This window comes from Mycteria americana, chromosome 17 (genome assembly GCF_035582795.1).
Source record: "Mycteria americana isolate JAX WOST 10 ecotype Jacksonville Zoo and Gardens chromosome 17, USCA_MyAme_1.0, whole genome shotgun sequence".
In the NCBI taxonomy this organism is placed as follows: Eukaryota; Metazoa; Chordata; class Aves; order Ciconiiformes; family Ciconiidae; genus Mycteria; species Mycteria americana.
Window position 1 is genome coordinate 1,164,874 of NC_134381.1, and position 27,179 is coordinate 1,192,052.

At 42.5% G+C, this 27,179-nt stretch overlaps 1 protein-coding gene across 1 annotated transcript; it reads right to left on the reverse strand.

The window, feature by feature from the left end:
- Positions 1-309: 309 nt before the first annotated feature.
- LOC142418325 (ankyrin repeat and MYND domain-containing protein 1-like) lies at positions 310-26,569 on the reverse strand. Its single transcript, XM_075519996.1, is given in 20 exon segments — positions 310-366; positions 368-477; positions 2,138-2,289; positions 2,603-2,664; positions 2,747-2,753; positions 3,547-3,605; positions 5,427-5,540; positions 6,375-6,506; positions 9,679-9,786; positions 11,993-12,153; positions 14,437-14,581; positions 15,060-15,231; positions 16,700-16,755; positions 17,504-17,556; positions 18,207-18,372; positions 19,187-19,257; positions 19,260-19,396; positions 20,409-20,845; positions 24,406-24,552; positions 26,024-26,569. Coding segments are annotated over 20 exon segments (2,892 nt in total).
- Positions 26,570-27,179: the final 610 nt, after the last annotated feature.

A 27,179-nucleotide genomic window follows, 5' to 3' on the forward strand; every position in this document is an offset into this window, starting at 1 on the left:
TTGTTTGCAGTGTGAAAGACAAGTGAATTTCCTATCCTGGGAACAAATATTCACATAGTGCTGTACTCTGTCAATTCCAGAATGAACAGAATTTAGATACATAACTTTTATATACCCACACACACTGGTTTTTGATGGCATTATCATTCTTGAGCTCATATGCTGTATCTTAGAAAGATGTTTTGGCTTTAGTTTCTCAAAACATGTCAAATTAGATCACTTTTAACCTTAGTAGCATTGGAGTACAAGGCAGAAAGTACAGTGGTATTAAAACTTGTCCACACAACAGTAGGAGTGACTTGAAACAAGTCAGTCATTCTTCCTCTGATGCTCTCTTCCACCAATTCCAACTTTACTCTTTCTTCTAACTTCTCCTTTCATCTTTTCCTTCTCTTCCATTTCCCCCCTTTTTGCCAGTGACATTCTTTCTGCATCTTGCACTGCTTGCATCTGGAGCTGCTTGACCTCTACTCTTCTCTGGAGAAAAAAAACCCCACCCATATGTCTTTGGGTGACCTTCGGTTTCTCTGGAACAATAAAGTGGAAGCAGGTACAAGACTTGAGGAAGTTCCTATTTTGGCATAGTTTATCAAATGTGATGTTAACAGACACAACTTTCAGGTAGCTGTGGCTACCTACTCACCTATAAACTTCCTAGCAAACAATGACCACAAATGGGAGGGCAAATTAAATTTGTTTCTCCTAGTAAACATATTTGAGAATGTATTAATCCTCCAGTTAATACTGACTATTAGTTACTTCAGGACTCAGTTAAACATTGAGAGTTTTGCTCATAAGTTACAAAATAAATACTAATCACATTGCCCTACAGTGGAAAGCACGGGAATCAAAAAACATGGCAGAGGGCATCAGAGGCTCTCAGAGCAACAGACTGAATTGCTCAAACTGGTCTGAGTTATGGAATTTCAGGTCATTTTAAATTAAGGACAACCATGGGAGAGAAAAAAGAAGCAAAACAAAGGAACAAACAAAAACCTTTCTACCTCAAAATTAACTAGAAAGGAAGACACTACTTAAAAGGAAGTTTGTTTATTGCTGAGAAAAATTCTGTCTACAGGGAGACATTCACACTTGTTCTGAATTGAATTAAATTTGACATTTGCCATACAGGAAAGGCATTACTACAAAAAGAAGCAGTAACTTACCTAATTACTAGTTAATATCCTAGCATCACCCAGCTGTATCCCTAACACATTACATTTTTAAAGACAAGGTAGTAAAATTCTGTTTTCTAAATGAACGTAATTTTTTTCATGTTTAAGTCCTCCAGTACAGCTGCCATATTACCCACCATGTGTCCTTGTAGTTCGATGTCTATTCTATTCTATTCAAGTTTGATTCTATTCAGAGCCCATACTAGTAAGCATGTATTTTTGATATAACTTAACTCCAGTGGGACAGACCCCACTATCCCGAACCCACAGGGTTTTACATGTATCCAGATTTAAAAGTCCCATCCCAGGCAGCCACTAGAAGACAGATCAATCACAGAACGTCTGTGAATACAGCACTTCTGTATCCATCTTCACGTTTGACAGATTTCTCATTCAATCTATGTGAGCAGCTGATATAACTAAAATAGTATAATTTCTACCATGCTAGTCTTCTACTGCTGTGTAGCATGTGGTGTGTGTGTAATGTGGCCTCATTTTTTATCAGCACGTGTGTGGTTTCCAAGAACCACAGTAGTGTGGTATCAACAATTCCATGCATAAAAGTGAGAAATCTCATTGACTTCTCTTCTAATATACAGATAGAGGTGATTAAGAGGTAGAGTTTGTACGGAAGCTCCACTCTGCCTAGCTTATTGTGGTCCTTCAGCCTGGAAAGTTGTCTATTGATGTCCACAGTAGCTAACTTTAGTCTTAGAGAATTTCTTTTGCTCTGCACTCACCCTAAAGATTCTTCTCTGTTGAAACTGAGAGTAATGACACAGTAGCAGCTCTCTTAAAGCTGGTGGGTTTACAAAAACCACAGCTATTCAAGTGAATGAACTGAACCTTTTTATTTAAATTTCTTCATAAAACACATTTTACTGGTCCACAAGGAAGACGTACCCAGGTCAGTACACATGCACAAACCGCTGTACTCATATAGTAATGACAATCAGACTTACCCAGCAATCCCAAGCACTCCTGCCTATGCCGCTCATTCCAGGATTTCCTTCTGCAAGTCTCACTGCACGTGAAGACTTCATGACAATGCATGCAAGATGATAGCTGAACACCAACTGAACGTCCACACTGACAGTATTTAAAGAATGGTAGTCTAGAACAAAGGTAGGTGTAAAACAAAAGTGCATTATTGTTTGCTTAGGGTTTTCCTCAAGCTGACAGCATATTTGCAGATCACAGTAAAACTAAATCAAAATGGCTACAATATAGAAATAATGTTCAACAATAATGTTCAGCAGTAAAGAAACAAGAGACCCTGTGGGGGAGAGAGAGACAGGAGTCTGTGGGGAACAGACTGCTTACCAGCTGCAAAGCCAGCCCGCAGAAACAGCCCCCAGAAAAGCCAAGTGTCCTAGTGAGAAACATGCCCAAACCTTTACCAAACCAACATTCACATCCTGCCATACACTAGCAAAATGTGTGCTTTAGTGTTCGCATGACACTGTGTCTGGAGATGTCCATTCTGAAACTAGCAGGCAGACCAGATTATATATGGCCAGAGGTAACAAAGCCAAGCTTGCAAACTTAAAAAAAACCCTCATAGAACCCACTGGAATACTGCAGAGACAAACAGGAATACTCACAGGCCGCTGCACCACAACAGTTATTCCAAAGTTGGAACATAAACCGAAGAGTGCTTGGGCTAAGGCTTTCAGTGGGACTTGTGTGCTACTTTAACCTTCTGGATTTTAAGTTTATGAATGTTATGTTCTTCTGGCTATTTCTGCATCTTACGCTATTATTGATCCATCTCAGTTCAACAAAAAAGCTACCTCAAAATTTCTGTCTTCAAAAGTGCCCCAATTCCTGACACCTATGTTACTTCCTCTTGATTCAAATACTGAGACAAAGTTCAGAAGCTTGTGAATTCCCTGCAGTAGGAGAAACTGATCACAGAATTCACTATCCTTGAGGCAAGTATTTGCATTATTATTCAAACTTTTGTTAATCACAGTTCGAAGAATAACATTCAAATTGTACAAGTCATTCCCGCAATTTCTGGAGAAATGTAAGCTACAAAATTTGTATGGGCCTATTTCTTAGCATTTGCATACTACTCTAAGGTACTGATGTCATTAACTGGTTTAAAACACAAGGACACGCTGCTTCCCACAAGAATACTGAACATTATACAGACTCATGGCAAAATCTGAAGCTGAAAAAGAGTGATGTGATCACAGCAATGAAAGAAGCTAACTGCAGCTGGTAAGTCTGGATAGACTAGAGAGGAAAATTAGCAAGGAGAAAAATGGCAGAGTGACAATAGTTTTGGTGAGGAAAAAAACAGGGCATGGTATTTTTTGACTAAGAACAGTCAATACTTGAGTGCAGTATCTCTGCCCTACCTCACTTCTTCCACATGATGGCTCCCTCCTTTCTTTGAAACATGTGTATGAACGGCTGAATCCACTACACCAACAAAAGGCGGCAAGGGGGAAAACAAAAATCAGTATTCTGACATGATAATTAGAATACTAGTCACAAGACCCACCTTCATTAAAAGTCTGCTTGGCTCTGTCTACTGTATACATAATAAAATGCATGTTCCATCAACAAGCTTCAGAAGCCAAGAAAAAAGGAGCCAAGTTGCTACATCACAGCCAAGAGGAAGAAACCATACAGCCAAGAGGAAGAGACCATGTTGGAACAACCCCAACTCTCTCAGCCTTTCCTCACAGGAGACATGTTCCAGCCCTCGGATCATTTTTGTGGCTTTCCTCTGGACCTGCTCCAACAGGTCCATGTTTTTCCTGTGCTGAGGATCCCAGAGCTGGATGCAGTACTCCAGGTGGGGTCTCAAGAACAGTATAGAGGGGCAGAATCCCCTCCCTGGACCTGCTGGCCACGCTTCTTTTGATGCAGCCCAGGATACAGTTGGCTTTCTGGGCTGCGAGTGCACATTGTCGGCTCATGTCCAGCTTTTCATCCACCAGTAAGGCCAAGTCCCTCTCCACAGCGCTGCTCTCAATCCCTTCATCCCCCAGCCTGTATTGATAACCGGGGTTGCCCCAACCCATGTGCAGGACCTTGCACTTCGAAGCTGCTCTCATCTTGCAGAGCTCCTCTCCCAGCACTTCTGGAAGCACCAAAAAGTTTCTTGGAAATAAAAAGACAGCTAGAAGGCACTGCTTGTCCACTATTATGTTCCTCAATTCTCCATACAGCTTCCTCGTAGCGAGTGCCAGCAAGGAGAATGCAGACAAAAGTCCAGAGCAAGGCAGGAATGTAAGGTGGAGCACGGTGATCAAGTTTGACCAGTGATTACAGCTATAAATTGCTTAATTTATTTTCCTTTTTGAGGATCAGCTGTGATTGCAAGCAAAGAAACCACAATTTAATGTCTACATAAAACATTGGTGTGGGATGCAAAGGCCCTCGTTAGCTCTAAGCAGGCTGCTCCGTGAATGAGGTAGATCATTACTTTTGTTCTTTTCAGAACAACTACTGTTTATGTTCCAGAGGTAAGCAATCTTCTTATCATGTAAGCTTTATTGTTAATAAGAAAATTATTAAAAAAAATTTATATTAGTTTATTTAGAACTGTCACAGAATCCAATGCCTTTTAAAAGTTTTTTTAAACAAATATATGCAGAAAAAAAGCACCAGGAAGAAATTTATTAGTTATACCTCAAAATAAGATTATTTTTGTAAGTGATTAATAAGTGATTAAGGACGACTTTACTAAATACATTTATTTATTTAGTAAATACATATTTTAGTTACTTTATATACAATATATAACATATAATACATATTTTAATGTATGTTTTATTTAAACATGTATTTTATTTAGGAAATCCATTATTTTAAAGTTTGATCAATAATGTCCTATCATAGCTTACAATGCATCTAAAATTACCTTATTATATAACCATAATAGGTTCTCCTGATTTGACTGTAGACTCATGGAAACACATATCACTTTTGGTTTTAATGCCTGGGTTTAAGATTACAATTAACTCTTTCCAATCCAATCATGGATGGAATCTTACTATAATATGTGACAGGAAGGATTGCCTTCACAGGCAAAACTATTAGAGGTATTCAGACTTTAAGTGATTAATGTTTCATTTGGTGCTGAACCAAGTCTCACAACAAGTGAAGGGAAAAAGCAAATTTCCCTGAAAGTTTCTGAACAAGGCCCTAGACAATTCATAAGGACACAACAGGCCATGTATTTGAATAGATGCAAATGCACAGTAGTTTAAGATATGGGAACTGAAGTCATGCCTGATAATATTTGTAATAGGCATAGTAAAAAGGTGTTTCCACAGCTTTTCTCTGTCCTTCCATAAGAGTACCTGGTGCAAGGATATCTGCGCCAGCTTCAAGCAGCTTATCAACCTGAAGAAAGCAAATCATTCAAGCAAAAAGAAAACCTTCCCAAAAAATTGCATTCATATCACAGCTAAAGAGACAAGACTGAGCATCAGAGCTTAACCTTTATTTGTGAGACTATTTTGTGCACCTAACCACGCATTTCTTTTGCCCCTTTAGAGCTGTCAAATCTAATTGTGTTTTGTAAGTAAAACCTTCTCGCAGGCAGTTGCTATTTGTTTCTGGATATCTCACAATCTTGCAGCAACAATGAAGGAGGGAAAACTATTGAGGGAGGAGGCAGAACAGAACCCAGCTGGGGAAATTGCCTCTGCTCCCAGACCCCTCAGCTGCAGCCTTCCTCACCTCCACCCTGAATGAGATCAGCCCTGTGCTCCCTGGGATGAGGAGAAAAACTCCAATTTTCACAAGTCCAAACGCTGCCATTGATCTCATCATAGATGAGAAAGTGCACTCATCGCAAGTGGTATTGACCACTTTACAATAACAAGCAAACACAATGCATCTCTCTTCACGTGAATGCTGGTTGTGCTTATAAACAAGGTAACAGTTGGATTTGACAGGGCTGTGGGCACTACAACCATCCTATTTGACTTTAATGTAGTTTTTCCTCTTCTACACAAGGAGGTTATCCTCTTTACTCAAACATGAAAATTAATTTCCATACAAAACCTCTGTTCCTCAGGACAGAAACAAACAGCATTAGGAACAGACACAAATTAATAGTTTTGGGAAAAAAATCAGCTTACCCATTAAGAGAAAGGGGACTCAATGTGTCTGGCAAAAATCACTGTTTTTCTGAAGTTAAAAAAACCAACAAACATGCAGATATTATCTCACCAAGGCAATCCTATGTGCTGTCGTTCTCTGCTGTTCATATGCCATACTGACAGCTCCACAGAGGGCACTTCTTACTGCTCCACTTCATGGCAGATTTGAGTCAGCCCCATGTTTGAGGAGTTCAACCACTGCCTGCAAATGTGCATATGCAAATATGACAAATTAGTGGCTGGAGAAGCCGTTATGGACAGTTCTACAGCAGGAGAGTGAGACCCTAGCCAGATCAGTCAAGACCCTAAAGCTTTACAGTATTTACCACAGCACACTTGGAATATCTGCTACTATTTGTTATAGCTTCAGTAGCACACAAAAATTTAGTCCACCGGAGAGTAGTTTTCACTTCTGTTAGCATGAATAATGACATCATGGAATACTTTACCAAACAACAGTATCAAAGACATGAGAGGGTAGCTTTAAAAATGACCTGGTCTGATTCATAAAGTGTATTTAAAAAAAATGCTTCACCACAAAGATAATGATTACCTAGGTTGATCGCTTACAGCCTACTAGATCATTACTTCATCAGACGTTAGCCTGTGAGAAGATGCAAGAAGCAGTTGAGGTTGTTGGATATGGGACTTTCTATTTCATTCAAAGTCATGAAATTTAAATTTTTGTGTTGCAAGAAAACACTTTTGCCCAGAAAAAATACCAAAACTGTCTTAAAAATTATGAAGACAGTGTAAGGAAAAAGATTCAGGTTCAAAAACTTGATACAGAATCTATTTTATGTTGTATGCAGTTGTAGCCACTACTATTATAACCCCTGTGGGAGTTATAATAGTAGTTGTAGCCACTACTATTATAACCCCTGTGTGCTGAGGTGACTTAGAAATTAGAACTTATATTCACACTGTTAGGTAAGGCACAGCATTGAAGAAGCTCCCCAGGTGGAATGCGGCTGACATGTAAGGAATCCGTTCCATGGAAGTTCCCTAGGCCTGCAACCTTAGATGTCGGTAACGCCAGGGGAACTTGGTGTGCTGACTCTAAGAGGCGCTGCCCGGAGGGTGGAGCAGTGTGGAGATGCCGCAGCCAGGCTCTGCAATCATATGGGAACTTAAAGGTGTCATGGAACTGATAAGCTGCATATTTACTACCCTGGGCCAACAGCCTGCCATGTTTTTGACAAAACGCTGTCCTTTTGGTGAACTTTGCTCATTACAACATCATTATAACATCATTATAATACCAAAACACACCTCCATCCCAAAAGCTACCCACCTCCAAGGTGTGACCACCCCTCACTGAGCTTGCACACTGAATTTTTCTAGCTTATACCTTTAAAAGCGAAGCGAGAAAACTTTACACCAATCCTAAACAAAGGTATGTATGACTAGAGTCACTCAAGCTCCACCTGAAAGGTGAAAGATAGTATAAAATGGTTTAAGAGAAAGAGAATGTTAGGGAAGACACCATCGTGTATCACTCTGACGTTTGGGATCAGTCGACAGGCTGAGCCTCTCTTCCCCCTCATCGGGACACCTTTCGGTAAGAGTCAAACACTTGGTTATACCAAGTGCCTCCCCGGGAAACTTAGAAATCTCTATAGAGTCGCTTTATTATCTTTTAACACGTTTGTGTCCGACCATGTTACTCATACTCTTGGTATTTGCATGTGCTTTGCAGACAGTGAATTTATCACCGGTAATCCAAAGAATCTGTGTGTCTGTTGCTCTAATAAACTGCACTCTTCATTGATCTAGCCATCGTAGTTCTCATTGAACACGACCAGACTCTTTATGTGTGGCCGTGATAGTTCATGTAACACGACTAGACTGGAGGTGTAAGCACGTTATTAGTGAATCCGTAATCGTGAAGTTCAGTACGCTGGACACGACCAGACTTAAAATGTTGTAAATTAATGCTGTCACCTTAGCGAAAGCCCTGAGAGGGCTCTGGTTCTGATAAGTGGCTATACAAACAGTCCTTAGAAAATAAACCGTTGACCAAGTCTGAGACTAAGACTGGACCTAGCCACACCTAGACTCCTCTCTGAGAAGGAGTTTAGAAAGCAAGGGGGTCCTGTCTGAACCTCATGACTCAACAGGAGGGTTCCCCCCCCAGCCACTCCTCAGACTCCTATTTGTATGCGACAGTAACTCTTAACGCAACAACCCCTTACGTAGTCCACACTCTAGCACCATATTACATTGCATCCAGTTTTATTTTTATAGATATTTGATACCCTTCCAGTGAAAGGAATATAGTTAAAGAATAACAACACACAACAGATATTTTCTATTATGTTCTACCATTTATCCTATGTAAAATATAAATATTGTAGTGAGAGAACAAAAGGTAGAATGTAGATTTCATCAAAAATACTGAAAAGGATTTCCCCCTAGCTTTGCTCATGGCTGTGTTTCTAAGAGAATGCTTCTCTGGATTATTTGTGTGCTTTTGTACTGGAGAGAAGTAAACAGAGAAGCAGAAATCACACTCCAACCCTGCCCCTTTCAGCTTATCTGAAGCACTAGGCTACAGTCAGTCACACTTGCCCCCTTACAAGTGTTCTTGCCATGGCCTTGTGTGCTGGCTGCACAACAGCTGCTCTCTATGGGGAGCCAGTCTCACCACATCATCCTCCTGCCTTGCTTTCCACAAAGAATATGAGCCAGGAGCCTGGACACACCAAGCTTTATTCCAAGAGAGGTAGAGCGCTGCAGACACATCTGCTTCACCACATGCTTTGGCTACATATGCTCTCTTGCACCAAGCTGGCTGGTGTGGACCTGCTCTTATGGGCCCAGTGTGGGCAGAAGGTAGTCCATTCCCTGCTCGGGAAGACAGGTGCTAACTTCACACACTGGATTCTACTGTGTGAACTATTAGCCTCATCTGTAGAGTGCTGAGCCTCATTACAACCAAATCCTTCCTAAGACTGATCACTAATCTTTTCATAGAACAGCATACTTCTTACCATCTAATGGCCACACTTTTGTCTTATACCCAGAAGCAAGTGTTTTGGTGTTTGGTTGGGTTGCTCTGGGCAGGGAGGCAGCCTTTAAAAGAACTGAATGTTCTTGTGAGTCATGAAATGAACACAGTTCTCCAAATGCTAGTCCCTTCTGAGTCCTACCCAAATATTGCTGGCTACCTCATACTACTTCCTACTTTAGGAATCCTGTAGTTTGGCTCATGAAACATCCATAGGTTTGAAAGAAAAGTGAAAACTTTATTATTTTCACTTAAAATGTATGATTGCAAGCACCACTCACTATGTAGTTCAGCTCTCATCAGACAAGGCAGACATGAATGGAGAAGTACACCCAAAAAAATGAAGGAATTTAAAGATGCTTACCAGGTGATTCCCACTGGCAATTGCTAAAGAAAGTGGTGAATGGCCACTCCACAATGTGTTTGGATTTGCCTGATGCCTTAAAAGGAGGCGGCTAACACCTCTGGCATGCTTTGTAGGCAAATGTGGTGGAAAAAGGTAGAATTAGATGATAATAAAGTTACCTTTTAATATTGAATTTAATAATAATAGTATAATTAGTTAAATGAGCAGCATAAAACACATTCAAACCTTTTACCTAAACTATGATGTTATAGTAAAAATATACGTCCACTTTCTCATGGCTGAGAACCCCAAGCACAGTGGTGTTATACATGAAACCTCTTCACAACCAGATTAGCAAATCTCATTAATCCTGCCACCAGAAGGAATGTGTAGGTTTGCTTCTGAAGAACTAGGTCTCCTCACTCAAGTACCTTTCTCCAACTGTATGCAGCCCAAATCTGCTAGAAGAATGTTACTATAGTACAAAATCAAAAGCACAGAGGTTAGTGCATGCCAAAACTAAGACTGTCCAACTTCAAATTGGCCTTGTGGGTGATTAAGTTAATGGCCAATTAACCAACAGAAACTCAACTAAAGGACTTCCTCTTGTCAAAGAGAATCACAGAATCACATAAGCATATAGGTTGCAAAAGACCTTTAAGATCATCAAGTCCAACCATAAACCTAATACTACCAAAACCACCACTATACCATGTCCATAAGCACCTCATCCAAACGTCTTTTAAATACCTCCAGGGATGGCGACTCAACCGCTTCCCTGGGCAGCCTGTTCCAATGCTTGATAACCCTTTCAGTGAAGTAAAATTTCCTAAAATCCAATCTAAACCTCCCCTGGCACATCATGAGGCCATTTCCTCTCGTCCTATCACTTGTTACCTGGGAGAAGAGACCGACCTCCACCTCTCTACAACCTCCTTTCAGGCAGTTGTAGAGAGCAATGAGGTCTCCCCTCAGCTTCCTTTCTCCAGGCTAAATAACCCCCGTTCTCTCAGCCGCTCCTCATCAGACTTGTGCTCCAGACCCTTCACCAGCTTTGTTGCTTTTCTTTGGACATGCTCGAGCACCTCAATGTCTCTCTTGTAGTGAAGGGCCCAAAACTGAACACAGTATTCAACGTGCAGCCTCACCAGTGCCGAGTACAGGGGCACGATCCTCATACAATTGGCCCCAGCCCATTGATCCAGCCTGTCCAGGTCCCTCTGCACAGCCTTCCTCCTCTCAATCAAATCAACACTCCTGCACAACTTGGTGTCGTCTGCAAACTCACTGAGGGTGCACTCGATCCCTTCATCCAGATCATTGATAAAGATATTAAACAGAACTGGCCCCAACACAGAGCCCTGGGGAACGCCACTTGTGACCAGCCGCCAACTGCAGTAAACTCCATTCACCACCACTCTTTGGGCCCGGCCCTCCAGCCAGTTCTTTACCCAGCGAAGAGCACACCCGTCCAAGCCATGAGCAGCCAGTTTCTCCAGGAGAATGCTGTGGGAAACCGTGTCAAAGGCTTTACTGAAGTCTAGATAGACAACATCCACAGCCTTCCCCTCATCCATTAGGCAGGTCACCTTGTTGTAGAAGGAGATCAGGTTGGTCAAGCAGGACCTGCCTTTCCTGAACCCATGATGGCTGGACTTGATCCCTTGGTTATCCTCTACATGCCATGTGATGGCACTCAGGATGATCTGCTCCATCAGCTTTCCCGGTACCGAGGTCAGGCTGACAGGCCTGTAGTTCCCTGGGTCCTCCTTCCGGCCCTTCTTGTAGATGGGTGTCACATTTGCTAATCTCCAGTCAACTGGGACCTCCCCAGTTAGCCAGGACTGCTGGTAAATGATGGAAAGGGGCTTGGTGAGCACTTCTGCCAGTTCCTTCAGTAAGAAGTACTCTCTTGGGTGGATCTCATCAGGCCAAGAGTACTCTCTTGGGTGGATCTCATCAGGCCCCATAGACTTGTGAATGTCTAAGTGGCGTAGCAGGTCGCTAACCGTTTCCCCCCTGATTATGGGGGCTCCATTCTGGTCCCTGTCCCTATCTTCTGACTCGGGGGGCTGCGTACCCAGAGAACAATTGGTCCTACTATTAAAGACTGAGGACTGAAGTCCAATGATTTAAGAAATGTTTTTTCCTCAAGTGCTCATAGATTTTTAATCAGTACAACGCTAATAATTCAGTAGAAAAGGAGTTTATTCCTGGTATTCAATTAGCTCCTTACACACAGGGATGAAATGTCTTCAATGTCAAGTTATGTCATTTTAGATTAGCTTAGAACCACTCCCTATAAGCAGAGCCTCAGATGCTATGATCCTACCTCACTGTTATCCTCTCTTTCGCATGAAGTATGCAATGCACTCCTTCCACCTTCTTCAGGGACAGGACCACTATAGGAGGAGGAGTACTGTTGTGGTGGTCCTGCTTCATTTTTCAGTTGCAAAGTGACACCACCTGTCAAGTTGGCTGCTCTGGTTGAGGCTGAGGAATCGAAGTGAAATGATGTGCACATATGCAACATAGCTTAAAGACAAGTTAACAGACAATAAACCACGGACAAGACTTGTTCAGCCCCACAAAAACAACAGTCACTCTTTTTCTACTTTCTTCTCTATATTCAGGTCTCATCTGCTAGACAGCTTTCGCACTGCACACTAAGAAGTTTAATAAAACCACTGGAGAAGTCTAGGGAATATGAGAGATAGATATTAGTAACTTTTACTGGACCAAGTGATACAGTGTAGGGAGAGGGAGTGAAGAAGCAAGCTTTCAGGCACAAAGGGCCTGCCTTGAGTCAAGCTCATTCACATGTCATTCATTTAAGGTCTATGAATATAGGGTCACCAGATCAGTATTAAAAACAAAAGTGATATTTGAAAAAGTAAATCTTGCTTACATTATGTCTGGCATTCTGTGACTAAGTACTGTTGATAAACAGGTATTAAGTTCTCCTGTTTACTAAAGGACAAAGTACTAAAATACAAACTGATAAAGCCACATAAATCTCCCTCTCCTGCAGACAGTCTTGTCCTTATCATGACAAGATAAATTTTATCAGTCCGGTTACATAAACCAACTCCTTTTTTAAGCGCCTGGGACTTGATGGTATGCCAGGGAGCTGGCGAATGTCATTGCAAGGCCACTCTGGTTACCTCTGAATGGTCATGGCGAGCAGGGGAGGTTTCTGAGGAATTTCTTTGCATTTCTGGCAAAATGGAAGGAAGAACCAGGGAACTACAAGCTGGTCAGCCTCACCTCGGCCTCTGGGAATCTGATGGAAAAATCTTCTGAGATGCTATCTCCAGATATACTACAGCTAAGAAGGTAACTGGAAGTCGTCAGCATGTATTTGCAAAGGAGAAATCATGCCTGACAAACATGATAGCCTTCTACAATAAGATGACCAGCTTGGTGAAAGATGGGAAAGCAGTGAATGTTGTTTACCTTGACTTTACTAAGGCTTTCAACACTGTCTCCAATAACATCCTCACAGACAAGCTGAAGAAGTATGGACTAGACAACTGGACAGTGAGGTGGATTATGGGTTGTGATCAGCAGCATGAAGTCCACCTGTGCTGTACCCCAGGGGCAGATACTGGGGCCAGTACTATTTAACATCTTTGTTAATGACCTCAATGCTGGGACAGAGTGCACCCTCAGCAAGTACACAGATGATACAAAACTGGGAAGAGTGGTTTAATGCACCACACAGTTGTGCTGCTTTTCAGAAGGACCTGGACAGGCTGGAGAATTGGGCAGAGAGAAACCTTCTTAAATTCAACAAAAGAAAATTGTTGTATTCCTCCCCTGCACCTGGGGAGGAATAACTCCATGCACCAGTACATGCTGGGGACTGACCAGATGGAAAAAACCTTCTAGAACAGGACCTAGAGGTCTTGGTGGAACAAGTTGAACGTGAGCCAGCAGTGCACCCCTGCAGCAAAGAAGGTCAACAGCATCCTGGCCTGCATTAGGAAAAGCGTTGCCACTGGAACAGGTTGCCCAGAGAAGTTGTGGAGTCTCCACCCTTTGAGATACTCAAAACCAAATTGGACTAGATCCTGAGCAACTTGCTATAATTGATCCTGCTTTGAGCATTGTACTACACAATCTTCAGAGGTCCCTTCCAATCTTTCAAATGTTCTCTGACTACATGATTTTGTTACTACAAGTTAAAGTAATTTCTCAGGTGTCAAATGCCAGAAAAAGCTTGTATTCCTGGTATAGCTCCATCAGAAGTAGAGAATTATCATTAAAAAATGGCAACTCTAACTAAAAAGTGCTGGCAACTCTAACTAAAAAGTGCTATACTACCAAAAAAGTCTACTGCTAGGATGGCCTTCTGCAACCGGGAGGCACAGCAAATGCTGCAAGAATCTAGAAGAGACAACCTGGGTTCAAGGAAAAGAGAAATAAGGAAAGAAGTATTAGGCCAGTTCCATGGATATGAAACAAGCAAGTCCCATCACAGACATACCTGTTTCTGCAGTCATATCTTCAGGCATTTGTACTGGACTATACACAAGAGACTTCTAAACTCTACCTTATATGAGGCATGATAGCAAAATGTTCTGGGGCACCAAAACCAGAAGAATATGTTTACTGCAACCCAATACTATAGACCTCAAGTGCCTTTTTCTTTTTTTTTAAAAGGTTCTTTCAGTGGAATGCAAAGATTTCACTGTGAAATCAAGCAGGAAGGAATCTCAACTTCCTGTGTAATCTGAATTTCAACAGCTGAAAGAGGATGAGCTCAAAAGCAACATACCTTGTCTGGACCGTATATCTCATTTACATCTTCTGCCCTTGCATTAAGATCTGGGGTAGAATGCAGGAGCTATTGTGTTATCTGGACCCCTTCCTCCCCAGGAATTGAGGTAGCTATGTGGAGAGGAGTTAACCCCCCTAACTGAAAACATAAACATAGCATTAAGACTCCTGTTTTTCACAAGCAGCACTTAAACAGTGCTACATATTTTTTCAAAGAATAATCCAATCTCACTCTTCCCACATGCTGTGTCTCACAAACAGCCACCATAAACCTAGAGCCTAGAGTTATAGGACTGCAGAACACTAAAGGTCCCAGACACTAAGCCTACTAAATATCACAACAGCTATTACCAACTTGAGGAGAAGCTGCATAAATATTCCCCAGCCACTCACAAGCTTGGCAACCAGGAAACATAATGAGAAAAAAAAAACTTGGAGAGAAAGGAGCTTTGAGTTCTTTCTATTAAAAAAACCCTACCTTTGTACAGGATAATTGCTTTAAACTGCTTTCTGGACATTCTAAAGCTGATTCTGGCATGCAGGATATTTTACAGTAGGGCACTAAAGCTGCAGTACACATCTAGAATCCCACATTATGAATTATAATCCAGTAAAACCTTGGATGGAAGCTGCACATCAGTCCTGGCTCCCCTTTCTAAGAGGAGTTTCACTGCTTCTGCATCTGTGGCTTTAACAGCAAAATACAGAAGATGTGGTGGGACCCAGGATGCATTGGGATCTGCACCTTGATGAAGCAGCAGTTGGATTGTTTTCCATCTCTTTTGTTGTCTAGAATTGACATGGAAAATACTAGAATAATGTATTAGCACCTTCCAAGAAAACTCTAAAAGCTACTGGACTAAAATGCCTCCCGGGTAACAGACATGAAAACTGTCACTTAGCAGAGGGAAGACATGGCAGTATTTAGGGCCGCATCAGAACTGCCCTACACCACCCAGGCAACAACATTATGACCTGAAGGGGGGACAGCACTGTCAGTGTATCTCAGCCCTCTAAACTAAAGGAGTGGCATGCAAAAGCAGTCCCTGTGGTCATGAAAAGCCCTAGTGTGGGAACAGACAGGCAAAGCTCGGCAAGGTTCTCTGCATCTCCACCAGTCACTCATGTCTGACTTGTAAACATTTAGTCTTATACCTGTTTAATGAAAGAAACATACTCCTCCTTCCTGCCATCGAATACTCCTTGGAAGGTTCTTTCCTCAATCATACCTCATTCATCCATCCCAAGAAAACAAAGGTACAGCATTTCCCTTAAACAAAAGCTGGAACAGGAGCTATACTAGAGTAGGACAGTATAATCCAGGTGCCATCTGCACTTCCATGGAGGCAAATATCCACGCACACCCCCCAAAAAAAATCTGACACCACCAAAAAAAAAAAAGAGAAAGAAAAAGGCAAACAGCACTTGAAAAATCACCCAGAAACTCCATCACAAAGTGTTCTCAGTGGAGACTCATCTTTTCAGGCATGGTATTAACTCAGCTTTACCCACAAGCCCTACATTCAATGGATCTTTATATTCCAATGAATAACATGCAATATGCAAAATATTTCAGACAGCAAGAATCATGGGAGTTGTGAGGATGTGCCAGAAAAGTAAAATGTAAGGGATGAAGGCCAGAAGGCCAACCAGGAGTTTTCAATTTGGAAGTTAAACTTTTTCCAAACTTTACAATTTTGGAAGTTACACTGCCATAAAACCCAACACAAAAATTTCATCATCTTTGGTGACTGCTCTGTAAGCAAAGCAAAAAGCAAAATGTGTCCCTTTCAAAGATCCTCAAAGGCAAAATAGTTGGACTACATTTCAGGTGACCCTGCTGAACAGATGCAGAAAACAACTAGCAAGTTCACATGTAGTCAAGACTTCAAAAAATAAAGCGAATATATTCTCCTTCCTCACGTCTACACTACACTGCCAGTGTCCATTGCATACTTTGCAGCTTTTCACACTTCACTAACAAGAAATCTTGTCTTGTTCAAGCATCATGTTCTTTGCTTGAACTATACTTTTCAATTGCAGTCTTTGCCCACTGCTGACATGAGTTACATTAGACTGTATAAACAATGACTGGCTTCTACTAGCATGAAAACAAGATTTGCCCTGTTAAACAAAGAAAAAATATCTTTCCCTGCAATGGATGCACACTTCTGTGAAATATCTAAAACACTGTTACCTTCTTTATACAAAAGGGTTTATGGGAGTTGATCTCCAATTTGTAGTGCATGAGACTTACTCTGAGGTTGTGCCTTCAGCCACATTGACTGTTCCTGAGGATGCTGATTGTTCATTCTACTTAAAGATTTTAAAAAAGAAAGAGGTTACAAAAATTAAAAAAATCTTCTTCTAATTCATGACTCAGCATATTAACACATCAGAACAGTAACACAGTACAGCATATAATGATAATGGAATTTTGTTAACAACTGTTAGGGAAATCATTTAGAAGTAATTTGTAACTACGTTTGGGGTTTTTTTTTTAAATCTCTTAAAATAACGGAATATTTTTCTTGTTCAATTTCCATTGTGTCTAAAACATGTTTAGAAGAGGTAAAAGTTTCTTCCAGTATACATCACCTAGCTTAAAAGAAAAAAAAATTGCTGAAATAAAACAAGACATTTACAGACTTTCAACCTCCATTAGCTTGCATGAGAATCTGGAACTATGATCTACAAGGCTGATGTTTCCAAATCTGGATCCATATTCAACTCAGAGGAAAAGTGAAAGCAATGTACATTTACCTTGCGGAATCTGAGAGACTGTGACAGACACAAACCAACACAGAAATATCCCTCTCTATTCCTAATTACCTCATATTACCTCCAAAATGAGAAGTAATAGCTCCACATTGATTTTCTGTGCAGTTTTGAGCAGCTGCTATCTCTCACTCCCCTTCTCCCTTTCCCATAAAAGTCTTGCAACTTTAGCAATGGGCCATTACTTGAACATAGTCTTGGAACTGGAACAGTGACTTTAGATCAACCAAGGATTATTTTGTACTTAATTTCCAACAAGTTTCCTCAAGGCATGGGCCACTACCTGTCTAGCTTCATGTGAAAGTCTCAGCAGCACCCTTCCATTTCTAGACTCCACTGAAACATTTCAAAGACCACACAGTTCCCACCCAGATCCCTTTTTTATCTGTTTTCTCATGCTGGCTGGTGATACCCTTGCTTTCATTTTCTTACTCATTTCCAGATTTGCACTCTTACAAAAAGTGTATCGTGTTCCTACATAGGAAGGAAGTCCAGAGCAGGCTTTTCTCTTTGTGGCAGGAGGAAGGCCAGAGATATGACTCTTCCTTTGTGAGCACTCCCCAAGGATCAGCCAACTTGTGACAGTAAAATTGCTTTTTACTAGCCACCTCCACGATGCCAGCAGGATTATGTAGTACCAGAAGAATCACCTACATCAAACTGTTCTACTTAACACTTTTGTAATTCCCATCAACTGCCCCACTGCATCTTCATTGTGTTAAACACTTAGCCAACACAGCCTCACATCTCTGCTATTGATACAGCGCCTTATTTCAATTGCAGAGTAAGCTTGTAAATGCATTGGAGCTTGGTCCTTCGAGTTAGGATTTAGCAGTGAAAGTAGAGATTATTCTGCATCCTCAGAGTGCAAAATGCATAAAAGTTCTGACTTTTTCCTAGGGAGTATATGCAGTAAATTTAAAAAGCAAGATTAGAGCTTGAGGAAATAATACATTATGATTCTGTCATTTAGATTAGAAGTAAACCAAAGTTGTAACTGTGCAAGCTCCTCTCAGCGATATTACCCTTAAAAGATTCTTCTGGATAAAAGAGAATAAAGCACATGGAAAGAGTAGACAATCCTTCATCACTACACTTATTCACATCAGCTCCACTATCAAGACGATTGACAATATCATTGTGGGAATGAACCTGTAGACGGGAAACATCCATACTTGCACATATATGTACACACTTTTAGCTTTTGACACGGAAAGAACTAACAACACAGTTTTAAAGTAGTGATGCTCTACACTGCTTAGCTAATTCAAATGTGTATTTCCCACAAAATAGAAACACAATACTGAACCATGTCTTACAGGGTTCAGAACATGCATTTTTCAGCTAAATTTTAACTACTGGATTTCACAGGAATTCAGTGAGGATTCGTGCACAGAAAGAGACTAAAAGTGAACTGAGATGGCTACAGGAGAAATACAGTGTTCTAAATTATTATCTAGATTTTGCTAGTCATTTACAATGAATGCCAAGTATTGAGGTAGCTGAAAAGGGCATGAAGAAAAAGGCATGGGGGGCAGGATTTCATCCCCTTCCTACTGAAACTGAAGTTGTGCATGCATGGTTTCTAGCCACCACCACTTTTCAGCAAAAACAAAACAACTCTGTCTGAATCTGATTTCAACTAGGAAAAAAAATACTAAGAGCACAGTCACATCCAAGAACATAGATGTAGTCCACTGCATAATCATAACCTGAAATCAAACCTGACATTTGAAATAATCTCTAATATTTACTGAAGGGCTTCTTTTAGGTTATTTATTTACTGTGCAGTTTGGCATGATAGCAGTCATTAAAGACACTACTCATGCCACACCGCTTTTCTGTTTTCCCTTTTTACTGAACATTCCTTTCATACTATGTAATGAAACAAGAGAAGAATTTAATCCATCCTATTATACCAGGAATTTTCTCATCATGTGGTAAACAGTCATGCTTAGAGTCTTACAGCAGCAGCAGCAAGTGCTCTGTATACATGTTTGTCAGCTATGTGTGGATGAGCAAGCCCATTCCTCAGAATACCCCATCATAGTGTCCTCCTGTCGCCTTCTGAATTAGCTGTTCTGAGGCAAGGTCCCTGGGGCCTGGAGGCCCACAAGTACTGTGGCCTCCATTGAGAATGAGATTGACATCTGAAGTGAACTCCACTTGACACGGGCTAGAGAGTCAAAAGGAGAAAAAACACATTTAAGCAGCTAGGTACTCTTAGATCACTATGCAATTAAAGAAAAAACACATCAAGAATAAAATATGTTGATGAGCCAGATGGGAAAAATAAGGCCAGCTATCATTTTAAAAAATATTTTGGATAGTGTAAGCTTGCTTACATTACTGGCAGAAAGGCAAACCAGTGTATGGGGTACTGGCAGCAGCATATAGATTTTAGCTACAGAGGAGTTTAAAAATACCCAGCCATCAAACATCTACTAAAATAAGAAAACAAAATCTACCACATTTCTATGAACAAATTTATCAAGCACACTCATGACATCTGTTTATGATTTAATTTCCATCACCTGCTTTAACTATGACTATAAAATATGCCTATGTAGCTTGTGTTCCTATCAAAAAAGCAAATAAAGAAATACTCTGTGGGCCGAAAGAGCATCTCCACGTACAAGTACTGAGCTACATAAAAACTGACATGCAGTTGGCAGTTCTGCTAGTTGTACACTTGCTGCATCATGTTTTTATAGCCTTGAAGGAGAACAAGAGTAAAGACAACCACAAAAAGGTATCGTTGCCCAGATTTTCAGTGCTTTCAAAAATCTAGAACTATGCTTCTCCATATTTCTACTTCTACACAAGACACTACACTCTCAGAACAGGGAAGGTCAGAACAGGTCTCTACAGCCCTTGCCTCCTAATTCCTTTCAAAACTGCACTTCCAGAAACTCTGACATGCTAAAGAGTAATGAGATTATTTTTATAGTTGTAACCAGGATAAAACTGATGTTTAACTTAAAGGAATAAAATTTGTGAATTGAGATATGACTGTGTTATTTGTTTCTTTTTTAAAAAAATCCTGATTGGCAACTTGTAATCTCAAGACCATAAAAAATAATCTGGAGTGCAGCTTTTATCCTGCAATGTAAGTTTGAAAATAATGAGCACCCATGGATAATGATTTCAAAAAATCCATGCATAATAAACAAATCATCAACAGTTACCCGTGCTTATATATAGGCGTCTGCATTCTAACCTGGGGGGGGGGGTACATTTGTAATAGGCCAAGGTCTTCCTCAGGCAGCTTTGGGGTGTTCTGAAAATATGAAGCATCACACTCTTCCAGGAAGGCGCGACTCAAAGTAAAATAATCTGTGTTACAAGAATATGCAAAGACTCCTTCAGGGACAATATCCTTATAATCAAAAGGGAGATGTTTATATTTATGGAGAAATGGGTCTTCCTCAACTGAAATATACTTCTTTTGAGAATTGTCATCAATGTATCTGTACTGTGCTGGATAATCCAAGACAGAAAAATAGCTGGGTACTTCAGTATATAATTTAATTAGATGATCCCTGAGCCACAAGCCACCGTCCTGACAGCCATCTGGATAGCTCTGAATCCCTGGTCCATATCACTCATCAGATTTGTACAGCCCCTTAAGAAACAAGTAAACTGATTAGTATCAGTCAGAGATCAAACAAGTTGTATAATTAAAGCCTGGTTTCTATTTAGACTAATCTGGCTGGTTCTGGCCTTACTGGTCCACTTCCTTTTGTCCTTCCCCCTGCACTCGGCACTGGTGAGGCCACACCTCGAATGCTGTGTTCAGTGTTGGGCCCCCCACTACAAGAGAGACATTGAGGTGCTCGAGCATGTCCAGAGAAGGGCAACGGAGCTGGGGAAGGGTCTGGAGCACAAGGCTGATGGGGAGCGGCTGAGGGAGCTGGGGTTGTTGAGCCTGGAGAAAAAGAGGCTGAGGGGAGACCTCATCGCTCTCTACAACTGCCTGAAAGGAGGTTGTAGAGAGGTGGGGTCGGTCTCCTCTCCCAGGTAACAAGTGACAGGACGAGAGGAAATGGCCTCACGTTGTGCCAGGGGAGGTTTAGATTGGATATTAGGAAATTTTACTTCACTGAAAGGGTGGTCACACACTGGAACAGGCTGCCCAGGGAAGTGGTTGAGTCGCCATCCCTGGAGGTATTTAAAAGACGTTTGGATGAGGTGCTTATGGACATGGTGTAGTGGTAGAGTTGGTAGTGTTAGGTTTATGGTTGGACTTGATGATCTTAAAGGTCTTTTCCAACCTATACGATTCTGTGATTCTGTGACAGAGCAATAACTGCTGAAGCCAATCTGAACAGCAAAGCCTTCACATTCACTTTGGTCCATTTAATAGCATACACAAATCTTCCAGCACAAGAACAGTGGAAGGCCCTAAATTTAACTACAGCAGGATGTAATGTTTAGATGACACTTCCTGATGGTTTTAGGACCTGAGCAAGATTTCAATTTTATTCTGTGACCAATTTTATATTCCTTAGCCATGCTGCTACCTTTCAGGCCCAGACAGGTTTTTGGTTAGATTTTCCAACGTAATCAAAACAAACATGTCTGACACACATCTGCACAGACACAGAATGTGGAAATGACAGTTATTTCTTTTCTTAAAATGGTAACTAAATTTAGGATATCTATAGCATTGCAGGCATGACAAGACATGCCAATAGAAGAATCTCAGTAGCAAATAAAGCACTGTGGGACAGGAGTTTTAGTCTTCCTATAAGGATATCCTACTTTGGCCATGACACTACAGTAGGTAAGGCATAAGCATTAGCAAATTTAAGCAGCTCACGCATATCTGGATCACACATATGGTTCAATGCAGGTTCAACTAAGCTATCACAACCTCAAAACAGCTATTTAGAGCAAAAATTAGCAACTTCACATTGAATTGTTTAATTACAAAGATAAAGGAGCAGGAGAAAAGGGCTACCATTGGCAGGAATAAAATTCTGAGTATGGTTATGATCTGAAGCTTCTCTGTTTTTCCCCTAGGTTTAGATTATACATCATATACTCAAATTAAAGCTCTTCTAAATCCGTAATTAGTGCCACATTATCAACATTCAGTGAGAATGCTATGTTCTTGTTGATCACCTCCTCAATGCAAAGACTGTTATGTTGTTTCTCTATATGTTTTAGATTATTTGATGAATTGCAGAGATACCCAGGGATCAGTAGGAATGGGTGGGCGGTGATCCCCTACGCTTGGGACTTTTCGGATGTACCTTCTCAGAAAACAAAGAAGGAATGCAAGCTCTTAGAAAACAAGATTTCCAGCTTCTACTAGCAACATCAGGTCTGAAAATGATGCAAAACAGACTACCTACCTGGGCACTTCAGTTGCTGTCTATCTCTAGTTTCTTAAAATGCCGTATTTTTCCAGTTTTGTATTGCTGGCATCCTAACATGCCTTTTGAGACTATTGTGTAACTAATAAGCTCTTCATCAAAGAAGGAGAATAAATACTGAAATCTTATATGTTAGATACTAGAATAAGAAACTTTTCCAGGCATCAGACTTTTAGTTCTGGACAGATGGTATCACATCACAGGTCAGAAGGAGGATCTGGGGAACTACAGGCCTGTCAGTCTCACCTCAGTGCTGGGGAAGGTTATGGAGCAGATCATCTTGAGTGCCATCACACGGCATGTACAGGACAAACAGGTGATCAGGCCCAGTCAGCATGAGTTTATGAAAGGCAGGTCCTGCTTGAATAACCTAATGTCCTTCTATGACAAGATGACTCGCTTAGCGGATGAAGGAAAGACTATGGATGTTATTTACCTAGACTTCAGTAGTCTTTGACACTGTTTCCCTCAGCACTCTCCTGGAGAAACTGGCTGCTCATGGCTTGCATGGGTGTAATCTTCACTGGGTAAAAAACTGGCTGGATGGCCAGGCCCAAAGAATTGTGGTGAAGGGCATTAAATCAGGTTGGCAGCCAGTTACAAGTGGTGTTCCCCAGGGCTGTGTGTTGGGGCCAGTCCTGTTTAATATCTTTATCAATGATCTAGATGAAGGGATCGAGTGCACCCTCAGTAAGTTTGCAGACGACACCAAGTTGTGCGGGAGTGTTGATCTGGTGGAGGGGAGGAAGAATCTACAGAGGGATCTGGACAGGCTGGATCGATGGGCTGGGGCCAATTGTATGGGGTTCAACAAGGCCAAGTGCCAGGTCCTGCACTTGGGTCACAACAACCCCATGCAACGCTACAGGCTTGGGGAAGAGTGACTGGAAAGCTGCCTGGTGAAAAAGGGCCTGGGGGAGCTGGTCAACAGCCAGCTGAGTATGAGCTGGCAGTGTGCCCAGGTGGCCAAGAAGGCCAACAGAATCCTGGCTTGTATCAGAAATAGCATGGCCAGCAGGAGTAGGGCAGTGATCGTGCCCCTGCACTCAGCACTGGTGAGGCTGCACCTCAAATACTGTGTTCAGTTTTGGGCCCCTCGCTACAAGAGAGACATTGAGGGGCTGGAGCGTGTCCAAAGAAGAGCAAAGAAGCTGGTGAAGGGTCTAGAGAGCACGTCTTATGAGGAGTGGCTGAGGGAACTGGGATTGTTTAGTCTGGAGAAGCAGAGGCTGAGGCGGAAGAGGTGGAAAAGGCGGAGATTGCAGCAAAGTGGGTGTCCATCTCTTCTCCCAAGTAACAAATGATAGGACGAGAGGAAATGGCCTCAAGTTGTGGCAGGGGAGGTTTAGACTGGATATTAGCAAAAATTTCTTTACCGAAAGGGTTATCGAGCATTGGAACAGGCTGCCCAGAGAAGTGGCTGAGTCACCATCCCTGGAGGTATTTAAAAGACGTGTAGATGTGGTGCATAATAGATGTGGACATGGTTTACTGGTGGACTTGGTAGTGTTAGGTTAATGATTCAACTCGATGATCTTAAGGGTCTTTTCCAACCTAAATGATTCTATTATTCTGTGATCATCTCCTTCAATATTTCCCCATGCAAAAGTTGCATATAGCAGAAGCTAAGCTGTTGAAAAGAGTGCCCTAACTCACTGGAGATGAAAGCATGACGATTTGGCTCTAAAGAACCAAAACAGTAAGGGAGCTGATTGGAAAAAACCCACACTCAAATTTTCCTTTACTTATGCTGACTTTCAAATGGAAGGAAATCACAGTATTAGCACAGCGTTTTTCCAGTTACCTAAAATTTTCTGCCGTCCTTCCATTCCAGGGTCCCATAGCCTTCTACGTGGTCAACATAAAGAGCTCCTGTGAATTTGGTACCATCAGGCCAGCAGCAAATCCCCTTCCCTTGGCAGTGGTCCATGCAGAACTGTCCCACATATCTCTGTAATCCACAAAAGAAGACAACAAGAATGATACAACCGACAGAACAGAAATGAGGGAAATTGCCTCCTTACTGCAACAGAGCAGGACTAACAAGGTGCAGGAAACTGACATGAAGGGGATGAATCCGTTAGTTCAAAAATACCTGGCACAGTCTCAACTCCATTTTAGTCACGGGCTTCAAAGCTCAGCCAGGATTTTACCAATTTCTCTAGAAGCTCTTCCATCATGTGGCAATCAGTAGGTCACACTACTGCAGCAGATGTATCTCAGCATTCATGTCCTTGGATACACTGCCAAATGATGCAGGCTAAATCAACATCTATTCAATCATTCAACAGCTTTCATAAAGACCTGTATGCCAATACACATTTAGCATTCTGCATTCAAAACAAAAGGGAAATCAGCAGAACCATAAAGTCCTCAATTGTCAGATGCAGGTGAAGTGACCGGATTATTAAACCTTTACACACCACTTGCTTAAAAGATAAATATGACTGCTACTCCAGAAGTGGCCCTTTTACCCTTCAGTAGAAAGCACTGATGAAATTTCATAGCATAGGTAAACATAGTGCTGGATTGTATGAAGGTAGCAGATGCTAAGTCAAAAGGTTGTACATAACCCCCTCTGCCTTTAGTGAAGAAAACCTTAGCTACCAACCTGCTCATCTGACTGTTCTTGACTGGAATTTGATCAATTGTCATTGATTTCAGTCACAAACACTACAAGGTGTTCAGTATTTCAAAGCAAAAACAGACATCATGTAAATTAATCAAAATCATTCAAATAAATCCCATTTAAATAAAAATCTGAATTCCTTACTCCTCCTGGTGCATTAAAAATAATAATAAAATTTGCAGCCTTGCCACAGTCCTGGTATTTTGATGCATAAAAGGAGTGACTACCTTTAGCTTAAAAAAAACCCAAACCCCAGAACATTATGGTGGTAATAGCAGCACCCAGAGCAACCGTTTAGTATTTTCTGAGACTGAGGACAGACTAAGTCATCCAAGCCAGAAAGCAGAGGGTATTATCTGAAAACTTGTGTCCCAGTTTGCATTTTAGGAGTGGATGTGTTACCAACATGGACATGGAGTGACAGAAATACTCGGAAGAGCAGTAAGGGCTGATTCACCTTCTGAACATGCTGTCAGTCGTTACGGGATGCTAGGAAAGCACTTGCCTTACTCAGAAATAAGCTGAAACTAACTAGTTTGGCACCAATACAGGCCAAGCAGGGAGAGGCAGGCCTAGGGAAACCTGGATTTCAGAGACCCCTCTCCTTACGTCGAGGCAATGCCATGAAAGCATTGCCTCCAGAGCACCCGTTCCCCTGTCCCACGGACGGACAGGGCTCTCCAGCGAAGCACACAAAACCAGCCGGCGGGACAGGGTGGCACGGTGCCTCACCGGCGGCCTTCCTGCGCGCACAGCGGCGGGAGGACCAGCAGAGCCCCTGGCCCGATCGTACTCGGGCGGGAGGGAGGAAGCGCCTCCGACGGCCCCGCTCGCTCCCCGCCGGGCTCAGGCCCGCAGCACAGTACCGCGGCAGCGGCGTACCTCGCCGGCCGCCGGCCCGCGAGGCAGGCCCTGCCCAGGGCAGGGGCCGCAGCCGGCCGCTCTCTCCGTCTCTCTTCCCGCCAGCCACCAGCTGACTGGAAACTCTCCGGGCGCCGACCGCCATGGCAGCCCCACTGGCAGCGCTCCCGGATCCGGCAGGTGGGATGCGAGGCCCCGTGTCGCCGCGCGGCGCGTCGCCGTGGATACCCCGGCGGGCCCGCCCGGAGCGGGGACAGGGAGGGAGGCCCCCGCTGCTCCGGGGCGGGGAGAGGGCCTCCCCGCGCCGTCCCGCCCCGCACTGCCGCAGCCAGGCCCGGCAGAACTCGCGACGGGGGCAGAGGCTTGAGGGGCGTCCGCCCCGCCGCCCTCGGGGCGCTCGGGCCCGCTCACGGCCGTGGGAGGCAGAGGTCACTCCCGACGGGCAGGACCCCCACGCTAGCGAGGACTGTGCCTGCATGGCCGCCCAGGAGGGACAGTGGGTCGACCCCTGAGCCTGGCCCTGCTCACCCCCTTCCTGCCGCCCCTTCCAGCCCTAGCCCCTGTCCTTGCTCCTCGGCCCGGCGCCTGCCCCTCTTTTGCTCTGCGCTCAATCCCCCCCAGCACTTCTGGCCAACTCGCTGAACCTCGTCCACGCTGGCATCATACCAAACCCATACAATTTTTCCAATTAATTGATGCAGTCCAAGCCTCTGGGGCTAACTACAGCAGGACTGATCATTATTTTAGCACAAATAGCTGTCATGGAAATACACAGAATGGATGTCAGCCCAAGTCACAAGGTGGCCGGAGCAGCAGCCTTCTCTGAGCCAGGACTCTGACCCTGGGCCACCATTACATTATCATGGGTTGTCTTTATAAAAAAAAAAAATGTATTTAACCAAAACCCTCCAAAAGTGCCAGATTTTCCAGCATTATTAGAGAAGCTAAATAATCAGTTTAAGCCTCCCTTTTCTATGAAAGCACAGTCAACCTGAAGTTAAGTCAATTCATGGTAAAACAAATGGGAGTTTTTCTTAGTCTTCACTGAGCACTAAACCCATGAAATGAATTTAAACAAAAGTCACTTT